The sequence below is a fragment of the Palaemon carinicauda genome, chromosome 35, assembly GCF_036898095.1.
Source record: "Palaemon carinicauda isolate YSFRI2023 chromosome 35, ASM3689809v2, whole genome shotgun sequence".
In the NCBI taxonomy this organism is placed as follows: Eukaryota; Metazoa; Arthropoda; class Malacostraca; order Decapoda; family Palaemonidae; genus Palaemon; species Palaemon carinicauda.
Window position 1 is genome coordinate 8,239,902 of NC_090759.1, and position 12,211 is coordinate 8,252,112.

General features: G+C 36.0%; 1 protein-coding gene across 1 annotated transcript in view; it reads left to right on the forward strand.

Annotated features, from left to right (window-relative positions):
• The window catches only part of LOC137627604 (irregular chiasm C-roughest protein-like), a 52,345-nt gene extending 45,857 nt beyond the window's left edge, over positions 1-6,488 (forward strand). The window contains exons 9-13 of the mRNA XM_068358685.1: positions 528-686; positions 1,844-1,957; positions 3,017-3,102; positions 3,753-3,917; positions 4,902-6,488. Of these exons, the coding sequence (XP_068214786.1) occupies positions 528-686; positions 1,844-1,957; positions 3,017-3,102; positions 3,753-3,917; positions 4,902-5,369 (992 nt within the window). The 3' untranslated portion in view covers positions 5,370-6,488. The remainder of the gene's footprint in view (positions 1-527; positions 687-1,843; positions 1,958-3,016; positions 3,103-3,752; positions 3,918-4,901) is intronic.
• The last annotated feature ends 5,723 nt before the right edge of the window (positions 6,489-12,211 follow it).

Here is a 12,211-nt window from a genome sequence, read left to right on the forward strand (position 1 = left end):
TGACTTTTCTTGTCTTTAGTTTATTTTCAACATTCCCAACATTTTATTTCTGCACCATTATTGAACTATTCTTTACTCTACTACACTATTTATTATTGTTTACTTTTCTACTCGCTACTGTACTTACTCTGCTCTACTTTCATACTCACTACAGTACTTACTATACTTTCCTACTCACTACTTACTATTCTTTACTTTCCTACTCTCTACTTACTACTCCTATAATAATTGAATTACACTGAGCGCCTATTAAAGCTAGAATAGAGTTTAAAACATGTGCAATAAGCCATCAAGTTAAAAGATACGACCGTCCAAAATATCCAAGAGAATTGCTATACACTGTGCAGCCAATGAATCATGTACACAAGAGAATTCTTTACTTTCCTACTCACTACATACCATTCTTTACATTCCCACTCACTACTCGCTTTTCTTTACTTATCTACGCACTACTTACTGTTCTTTACTTTCCTACTCGCTACTTCCTGTCCTTTACTTATCTACTCACTACTTAATGTAATTCGCAGACGAATCCCGCTTCGAAGAGGTGCAGGACATCACAGCCAAGGGCGTCAGACACACGCTAGTCATCCGGGATGCCAAAGTGACAGACTTCGGCCCTTACAAATGTTCCGTCCATAATGAATACGGTACTGATGTGGCAGAGATCTTGCTGGACAAGAGGAGTAAGTACTCATACACACACACACACACACACACACACACACACATATATATATATATATATATATATATATATATATATACATATATATATATATATATATATGTATGTATGTATGTATGTATGTATGTATATATATATATATATATATATATATATATATATATATTATATATATATATATATATATATATATATATATATATATATATATATACATCGTTAGTTTCCCTGAAGAAGGAGGTAGTCGATCCGAGTAAAATGTATATAGTTTTTAATGAAGTTATATTACATCACTGTACTTATATTAATCCGAAGTATTTAGTTTTTGTAACTAGTAACTTTTAACGTGGGAATATTACATCACAGTACTTATATTAATTAATCCTAAGTAATTTCCTATGTTTTGAAGTTAATCTGTGTGTAATTCCAGCTTTGTATGAAAATCAATAAGCTGGTGCAGATTATTTTGAAGTAAGTTGAAATAGAAAATAAAATTCAGGATGAAGCAGGCAATTTAAGCTTTAAAGTACTTTCTGTTAAATCATGTTGTTAACCTACAGCATGTTTGTAATTAGCAATATTTGTAATTATCTAAGACACACGAACACTTAGACAAAGGAATTCCTATCATACCCGTACTGCGTGGCGAGTAACAAACCCGTGTAAAGAGCAGATAGCAAAGGAGGTAGGGGGGGCTAAACACATGAACTCGCCGCGCAGAAATGGTGTAACCGGGTGTACTTCCTCAAGGTTAAGTTGTGCCAAGAATTCATGTGTCCTGCTGTACGTATATCAAAAAGGGTTTACCCTAATAACTTACTTTCACAACTGAATTGACAATAAGTTTTAGCTTTAAAATACATATTAGTAAATTCTCCATCTAAAGTGCCTGAAGACTTATTATTATTATTATTATTATTATTATTATTATTAACTAATCTTCAACTGTATTTGGATAAACATATCCTATAAGCCTAAGGGCTTCAACAGGAAAAGTAGCCCAGTGAGGAAAAGGAAACAAGGAAATAAATAAACTATAAGAGAAGTAATGAACAATTCAAATAAGATATTTTGCGCCAGTAACAACATTGAAATAGATATCATGATATCAAAGAATAAGTAAAATATCATATATTTTCACGTGTTTGTCCACAGAAACTCTCCCCCTATTACTACTAGTCTGTGGAGTAACGGGAGGCGTGATGTTGGTGCTCGTTGTTGCCATGATAGTCATCATGTGTGCCAAAAAGAACGCTTCGAGGCACAAGGGTAGGTCATCTTGATTCTTATTCCATCGAAATCTGCCATCTTTCAAAATCCATCCTATTTTCCAAAATTCTATAAACTTCCTCTTTCAAAAGGGTGAGTTGTCTATTACTCTGTATTTTCATTTTATTCTACCTTGTAAGTTTAGCCCTCTCTAGTTTATTATATGATCTCTCTCTCTCTCTCTCTCTCTCTCTCTCTCTCTCTCTCTCTCTCTCTCTCTCTCTCTCTCTAATTAGGCGTGTTATTTATCTAATTTCCAATATACATTTGTATGTTACTTTGTCAAAAAAATACATTTTCATCATCATTCTGATGTAAAACGGTAAATTCCAGTGCTATGTTGAAGTATAATTAAAAAAAGGTAACTAAAACAATTCTTAGTATACATTGTACTTTTTAAAAAGTCAAGTTCCAGTATCAAAATGTCTAGATATGCATAGGCCTACTCTAATACAGTCATCCATACTTCATGATCCCAAGAGATGGTCACACATTATCACCAGTTCGATCATCATTATCACCTACTTTATTGTGTGTACTAAAGGCAATAAATCTTGTGTAAATTGTAGGTGTCTCACAATTGGCCAATTATTTATAGGCCTATTTTGGTACACAATTACTCTTGACGCTTATCCGCAGCAGAGTACTACAGAAGTGTTACCTTGCACATCTTTATCATCTTCACTGGAATCATTACAGAACTTTTGCTTATTATTTATTTTGGCTTCTTAACTAATTCAAACATGATATTTGTTAGAAGACACTATAAGTTTTCCTTTATTATTTTGTGTTCTGACCAGTAATTTTCTAAACCCGCTAAATTCATATTTGATTCATTGTTATAGTGAATTTGTTTAAATAGTTCAATAAAGTCTTTCTCCCTACCACACTATAAGGTCATTTTCCTTTATCATTTCAGTAATAGTTTCTCCATCCTTCGTGTATTCTTAAACTAAAGTCTGTGATAATGAGAACTTCATCAACAACATCAATCATTCTTGTGTCTCTAGTCTGAATAATGTAATTTGCTCTCATTAATCTCATCTTCTTCCTTGACAGGTGGAAAACCTTATGGTCTACCCGAAAAGACAGTTGGTCTTCAGGCAAATGATCAGAATTCGTCGGCAAATGAATCGGATTTGAAGGTAAGTTCGTATCGAATTTCATTACTTGTTTACGAATTCCAGTCTATGCAGGGGAACGTGCAGTGAGTATCAAAGATCTTTTATTAGTACTAAGTAGAAAAGTAAGCATTTAGGAGCTCTATTTAGATTCAAGTAGAAAAGTGAGCATCTAAGAGCTCTATTTAGATACTAGCAGAAAAGTAAGCATTTAAGAGCTCTATTTAGATTCAAGTAGAAAAGTAAGCATCTAAGAGCTCTATTTAGATAATAGTAGAAAAGTATTCAAGAGCTCTATTTAGAGTCAAGTGGAAAAAGTAAACATCTAATAGCTCTATTTAGATACTAGTAGAAAAGTAAGCATTTAAAAACAGTATTTAGATACAAGTAGAAAAGTAAGCATAGAAAATAAGCATCTAAGAACTGCAATTTACATTCAGTTAGGAAATTAACCAATTAAGAGCTGTATTTAGATTCAAGTAAAAAAGTAAGCGTTTAAGAGTTCTATTTAGATACTAGTAGAAAAGTAGGCATTTAAATAGAAATGCAAGTACTGTATTGTATTACAAAGCAGTAAAAGTTAAATATTTAAGAGCTGCAATTTGGTGGTGATTTGTTTGAACGTAAAAATGAATTAGCTTCATTTAATGAACCACTCACTTGTGCCTCACCAGGTTGAGTTCGACCAACGGACTGGATCTTCGATGAGCAACAAGGAAGGCGAACTGGAAGGCTGGGGCGAAACCGAAGGGGTGGAACAGCCCTCCACACCCCAGTACCTCAACTCTGCTAACCCATATATCTTCCCTGACACCTTTGCGGCGGTCCCTGTGAAAATGGTGGGTGGCTCGAGTTTGGGCAAGTGGGTGTGTTCTCCTCTCATTCATACAACGCAGATAGAAAAATACAGACACGCATTTTTACGTATATTGAAACATGTTTTAATTTTTAGGTGTGTTGATAACTTGGTCATATATTTTTTTCCTTTGAGAACTCTTGAATTAGAATTTGGCTAAGAGAGTTCACAGTTCCAGTTCTAAATTGAAATTTATTTCATTTCCGAATTTGAAATACGGGATTTTCAGTGAAAATTTATCCAGAAATGTTATGGAATTGAGAAGTTAAAAACTCATTGGATACTAGATACATACATATGCATATACAAATACAATCATATATGCTTACACTTTTTCTGTGCATGTGTTTAGTAGTGTAACATCCACCTTCTCTTCAATTAAACCACAGAATTGCTATAGATTTTATTGTTACGTTGTCAATTTGTTCTAGTATTTTATAGATTAGAAATTGGTATTTTAAATAAGTTTTTAATAGTTCAGTGAAGTAGTCTGTCGCTGAGATTGCATATTCAAATGTTTTTAACACTACTGTATGCTAGCTTGAAACCCCAGAAATTGATTGGCCTTTCAATTCCTAAATTTCATAGACTCTCCTTGGACGTACAATTGGACGCAGGAATTCCTGGCATACCTCGCTCTCAGGAAGTGCACCCAGCTACACCCTTACTGCACTGCGAGTTCCTGTGTTTAGACCCGCCCACCACATCTGCCATCTCTCCCCTACGCTATCTATTTGGTTATTCGCCGTGCAGTAACGGTATAACAGGGTGCAAAACATTAAGCAAAGTGTGTCAGGAATTCCAGTGTCCAATTGAACCTAAGCTCTCACTCTCTCTCTCTCTCTCTCTCTCTCTCTCTCTCTCTCTCTCTCTCTCTCTCTCTCTCTCTCTCTCTCTCTCAAAAGTAAGTGCATTTATCGAGACATCAAAACATGATAGACAGGATCTCATGTAATCTGACTTGCAGAACGGACACATCAGCCCAACTGGAGGTCTTGGTTGCGACAACCACGCCAGCCCCTCCCCCGTGCAGCACCACACCCCTTCCCCCACCAGAGGCTTCCTTACGGACACTCACAACGGCTTCGGCAACCTCGTGGGCACCTCGGGCGTGGAGCCTTGCCAGCGTTTCAGCGAAGGTTTTTACCCGAGGTACAGCGATTACGAGAGAAGGAGCCCCCAGGACACTCAGCACAATAGCGCCTTCGGCATCTTGCCCGGATTTACCAGCACCCTTGGTGATTACAGCTTCAAGGGCGGTGCCTGTGGAACCCTCCCACTCACACTGCAGCCTTCTTCAAGGAGCAACGGCGGCCTGGGTGTCAGCACATTCACCTCAACGGTGCCACGGCTTGGCATCCCCGTCAATCCTGCGCAGTACATCACCTCTCCGAAGACTCAAATGCTCCAGGGCACACTTGCCACGCATGTCTGAGCCTCCCGCCTGAGGATTTCTTTCCCTCGGAAAGAATTGTCTCTCTTGATTTTAAACAAATGTCAAATGAACTGATAAAGAAAATCAGAAGACATCCAAAAAAAGAAGTGGAAGAAACTTTTAAAAGAATTTTTCTTAAAACACGAAGTATAGATTTCATTCAATCATTCTAGTAGATATGATCTACTCAGTTTTTTATAAATGTTTTGCTCGAGTCACGCTCTTGAACGAATTCCAAAGATTAGTGTTAATATGACATCAAATGTTATCACTCCATATTGCTTACCATATATTGAAGTGATTCAACCGAAAAGACTTTAATTTTTTAATTAATTAGTATTTTTACAGGTTTACATTTTCGGTGTCTGACGAAACCCTGAAAAGGCCCAGTAATGAATATCAAAAGACTCGTGTTTTTATATAATCATTAACAACATCTACATATTATTAATATATATTTCAAAGATATTTTTTTAAGAAGTTTGCAAATGCGAGAATCCTAGTGCCTTTGTTAATAGCATTCAGTGAAAAATTGAAATTGAATCACCAAGCAAATTGATGGTATGTTTCAAAAAAGACTTGTTCGTGAAGCCAAGTCTCGTCATGCCCGATATTGTAGGTACAGTTGGACACTAGAATCCGTGGCACACCTCACTCTTAGGAAGTCCACCCTGTCACACCCGTAGTGCTAAGAAATTAACGAAACAGATACTGTAGGGAGAGATGGCGGAGGTAGTGGGCGTGGCTAAACACAAGAACTCTCCGCGCAGAAAGGGTGCGACAGGGTCCACTTCTTCGGAGTTAGGTGTGCCAGAAATAACTGTGTCCATCTATACATCGGTTATGTCTAAATGCGAGAGAAATCCAAAGAGAGAACAAGCAAACGTCCAAGTGCCCCAGTGTGGGTGAATCTGAAATGACTTTCCGTAAAAGAGATGTTGGTGGGACAAAACGGGCTATGCCATGTATATAATGTATGTATTACGAAGGTGCATGCAATCCTTTTTTTCAAATCACTTACTGTTTATATGTTCATAACATATCACTGTACATATCAGAATATTTGTATTTTTTTCTGTGTACATACGCTTAAAATGCCAAATATATTTTATGTATATTTATGGAGTTTTCTTGTAACTTCTGATAATTTTAGGCTGAAGATATTTATACCTAAAAAAAATAATTTCTGACGTCCTATATCTCACTTATTGCAATCCCACTATTCAGCATATTATATATATATATATATATATATATATATATATATATATATATATATATATACATATATATATATATATATATATATATATATATATATATATATATATATATATATATATATATATATTAGTGTGCTACTTTTATAAGCACACATTGAGTATGTGTTGTTTAAGATGTTAAGGCTGGATAACGAAGTTCATCTTATTAGCTTTAAAAGTATTTATTCTCTAAAAACAACAGAGTTAAACATCTCCATCATAGGAGTGGAGCTGGTTTGGTCGGATGACCAATTCTGGTGAAGTATAGATATGAACTGATTAAATTATCGATATCACAGATATCGTATGCTTAGTTGACGTAGCATTTTAAACACAATGTGGAAACTTACATTCTTTCTCGGAAGACACCTGTATCCGGTGACGTCACAATCTTTCACACACTGATGCATTGGTGTTGACGTTTAAGAAAAACGTTACATTGCCGAGGCTGCATAGTGCATCCTGTTTATGATTTTACATGACTACAGCAAATCTCACGGCTAGCATCTTCATCCAAAATGACATATTACGTCATGTGTTTTAAACATGTAATAACAACTATTTCATTTATTACATATATATATATATATATATATATGTGTGTGTGTGTGTGTGTGTATGTATATATATATATATATATATATATATATAACACGTTTCTAGTCCACTGCAGGTCAAAGGCCTCAGACATATCCTTATTCATGTCTAGGGATTGGCCAGTTTTCATCACCACACTAGCCATTACAGATTAGTGATGGTGGGAGACGTTTGTCTGATCGCTCATAGTAAACCAACCTAGTATGGTTGATCCTGATTAGTACAGCTTGGATGATCATGGTGATACACAAACACTTTCGCCGCGTTAACGTATCCCCACTCAAGAAGGGATATATATACATATGTTTATATATATATATAATATATATATATATAATATATATATATATATACTGTATATATAAATATATATATATATATATATATATATATATATATGAGAGTGTGTGTATTTACACATACATACATTGATTAAACTAAAGGCGAAAAAGGTACCTGTAAAGAATAAACGGAACTAGCGTTACGGCACTTAGTATATCAAGGAAGGTACACATGGTAGGATTTTAAATGAGAAATTGAAACAGGTAACACAAGAACTGAGAGGGAAAATTTTTGGTAGTGTTTGATATGAAAGAGTCATGTCAGAGGTTTTGAATAGTGGAAAGAAGGTTGTATTTTTCATATATGAACCTAGTAGGGTGTTGAGAATATATGGAGACAGCAGTGTTGCTTCGTAAGTATCGCTGTGGTACAAAAAAACATTAATTGTGATTAGGATTTGAAATAATTAATATTTGCAGTTGGTACAATAAGGATTTTTGAAACTGAAGAGAAATTACAGAATCTGGAATGATTTCGAAAATATCTCCAATAAAGTTGTGAATATTATGTAAAGAAGAGAAATGTAATCAGGTTAATTGGAAATGAGAATGATGGATTAAAGAGTCAACGTAGATGGTGAAATGAAAGAAAAATGTAAAGACATGACGATAAGGTGCGAGAAGAGGTAAAATAGGAGAAGCAAGAAAGGTAGCAGAGTCCATGCAAGAGACTTGAACTGAACTGTGATTGGAAGCCAACGTTGGAATAAATGAGTGGATTGTTGAGCAGGCTATCCTTTATAAAAACGGAAATGTGGATAGGGTTACAAAGCAAAGCTGATAAGCAATTTTTGTAACATGCAATGTGAGCAGAATTGAAAGGAGGAAAAATGTGGAGATACGATGAAGGGGTAAAAAAATCTAGCACAGGTGAAAGGTTTCATCTAAGTATGTTGAGATGGTCTGGTCATGTGAGAAGAATGAACGAATATGGGCTAGTGAAAAGAGAGTATAATCTATGAGGTAATGGAAAAAGAAGGCCTTAAAAGGTTTGTAGAGATGAATGAGGAAGCTTAAGCTGCAAATGAGCATTCTGTGTATGTGTATGAAGCGACTAATGTTATGGAAGTGTAACTTCATTGGTGGCACTACATCCATGATTCGCCAATTAAAGAATGAATGTGACAATGTCTGTGCGTGTTCACCTAAACCATCCAAGTTAGGGAAAACGACATGATATTACACACAAACAGACATGTGTATATATATATATATATATATATATATATATATATATATATATATATATATATATATAAAAACATTGAAGGCGATTGTCTTAGTGGCGTCAATGTGCTGCCTACAATAGAGAAAAGCTGTCACAAAAGCCTAATATCATCGTCATCATCTCCTCCTACACCTCTTGATGCAAAGGGCCTCGGTTATATTTCGCCAGATTTCAATACTTCTCCATTCATCATCTCCTACTTCGCGCTTCATAGTCCTCAGCCATGTAGGCCTGAGTCTTCCAACTCTTCTAGTGCCATGTGGAGCCCAGCTAAATATTTGGTGAACTAATCTCTCTTGGGGAGTGCTAAGAGCATGCCCAAACCATCTCCATCTACCCCTCATCATGATCTCATCCACAGACAGCACTCGAGTTTTCTCTCTTATAGTCTCATTCCTAATCCTGTCCTGCTATTTAACTCCTAATGTCCTTCTGAGGGCTTTGTTCTCAAATCTACTAAATCTATTGGAGATTGTTTCATTGTCATACCATGACTCATGTCCATAGAGTAACACCGATCATACTAAACTGATATATAGTCTGCTTTTTATATGTAATTTCAGGCGATTTGATTTCCAAATTTTACTTAACCTACCCATTGTCCGATTTTTTTTTTTTTAATATTTCACTATAGTCTAATTTTATTGACCCTGTATTGGAGATCATAGTTCCTAGATACTTAAATGATGCTACCTCATTAATCCTTTCTCCTTCCAATGACACTCCATTCTCATCATCTCTGTCTCTTCTATTTATCTTGAGCGCAACCTCGTGTGATATTTCATGCATTCTGGTAAGCAAGCATTGCAAATCCTGTGGTGTTTTGCTAACAAGGACAGCATCATCAGCATACTCTAGGTTTCCTAAATTCCTGTCACCAATCCAGTCCAATCCTTCTCTGACTGTTCGACGCATTACAAAATCCATGAGGAAGATAAACAACATAGGTGACAAAACATTCGCTTGGAGTACTCCGCTATTCACTGGAAATTCATTTGATAAGATTCCACTAACATTAACTTTGCACTTGCTATGCTCATAAGTAGACTTAATCAAATTTACATATTTAAGGGGAATTCCATAATAGCGCAGAACTCTCCACAAAATTGTCCGGTGCACACTATCAAAGGATTTTTCATAGTCCACCAATGTCATCAAAAGGGGATTTCTATATTCTACGTATTGCTGTACATGTCTCAAAATTAAAATTTTGTCAGTGCAACTTCTACCTTTTCTAAATCCAGCTTGTTCATCTCTCAGCTTTTCATCAATCTTTCTCTCCAGTGTCTTTAGAATAAGCACACTATATATTTTCATAATAACTGACGTAAGTGTTATGCCTCTGTGATTATTGCAATCAGCCAGGTCTCCTTTTTTTTTTTTGCTATTTTCACCAACACTCCTAACTCCCATTCATCAGGTTTTGCCTCTTCATGCCACATTCTACAAAATAATCTTGTAAGTAGTCTGGGAGTCACTTCATTTTCGGCCAGTATCATCTCGGCAGTTATTCCTTCGTATCCAGGGGCTTTCCATCTCTTTAGTTTTTTGAAAATAGCTTCGACTTCAAACACACTGAGTTCATTCATGGGCACATCAAGATATTCATTAGCTTCAGGTATATCAATCAAATTATTCCCTTCATATATCCTATTCATGACCTCACTAAAGTGTATCATCCAACGTTGCCTTTCTTCATCTTCGGTTGTTATAACAGATCCATCTCTCTTTCAGGTGGGTATATCTTCTTCTCTTCCTCCGTGGAGATTTCATTAATAATTCTATGAGCAATTCTTACACCATAGCCACTCCCTGAATTCATAGCTTTGTCAGCCTCATCTGCTTTACTCTCTAAATATTCTCTCAAGTCCTTCCTGGATTTTCTTTTGACTTCACTATCAATACTTGAATACGTAGCATGCTCTACCTTTCAACAATTATTTTCTGTCTTTGTCTCCTTTTTATAGTATTCCAAGTATCATTTGATATCCATGGCTTTCTCCATGTAACAGCGTGTCCCAAGACTTCATTACCAGCTGACTGATATATGTTCCTAATATCACACCATTCTTTATTAATTTTCTTTTCTTCGTCTCTTAATGTCTCTAAGACTGCAAATCCATTCCTACTTTCAATTGCAAAGGTGTCTCTGTGCTCTTCTAATAAAAGCCTAGTTGTATCAAACCTAGGTATTCTATCCATCTTTCTGTTGGGTGCTTTCAGTTTTAATTTCAGTGTGGCAATGAGGAGCTGGTGATCACTATCAATATCTGCACGTCTATAGCTTCTTACATTTCTCAGCGTCCTCCTTCTCTCTTTATTAATGGCAATTAGATCTATCTGATTTTTGTAATTGCCACATGGTGAAGTCCATGTATACTTGTGGATGGTCTTGTGTTAAAAAGGAGTACCTCCAATGAAAAGATTGTTTGCTGAACAGAAACTTATGAAATGTGCTCCATTTTAATTCGCAACTTCGCCAAGACCCTCAACACCCATCACATTCTCTATCTCTTGATTACCTCTTCCAACTTTAGCACTGTAGTCGCCAATCATAATTTTCATAGTTCTCGCAGGGATCTCATCTATTACCCTCTGCAGATCTTCATAGTATTCATCTCTCCTTTCTTCAGGGGAATCATTTGTTGGGCCATAGCAAACTATAATACTCATATTGCACTGCTTTGACTTGAACTTTGCTAGTAACAATTTACTATTTACAACTCTGAGTATTAATTGTTCGGTTTGTAAAATTCCAGGCCACCTATAGTCAGTCTTTTTTAATGAGGCGCATTTGCACTTGACTTTCAGCGGTGCCCTTTTAGCCCGGAAAAGTTTCCTGATCGCTGATTGGTTAGAATTATCTTGTCCAACCAATCAGCGATCAAGAAACTTTTCTGAGCTAAAAGGGCACCCCTGCGAGTCGGTGCAAATCTACCTTACTAAAAAAAATTGACTTTAGCTAATTAGATGTACATACTTTGTATGCTATCGGTGAGGAGTTTAGAAAATAAGCCGAATAAGCGAAAATAGTGAAATTCAGTTATCGAGCATTTCTTTCTTCGACAACGAACTCACCCACCTATTTTGTTTTTTTCAGAATCCACCAGAAATCCCAAATAAATTCAACCTCTATCAGGCAACCTCCCAATGAACCCCAGAAAACTAATTTTGCCCTCCCATACAACCTGGTGTGGGAGAAGGCGCTTTTATACAATGGGTGTCGTGTCGTGTTCGAAAACGATTGGCAGAAAATGTGGAATTTAGACAAATGGAACGAAGAGTGAACGAACTCGTGGGGAATTGAAATCGCACGGACAGACTGACAAATGAGAGAGAAGAAAGAGAGGGACTAGAATAAGCAGAGAGAAAGATTGACTCAATAGAATAGTCAGAGAAAGAGACTGACTTTGT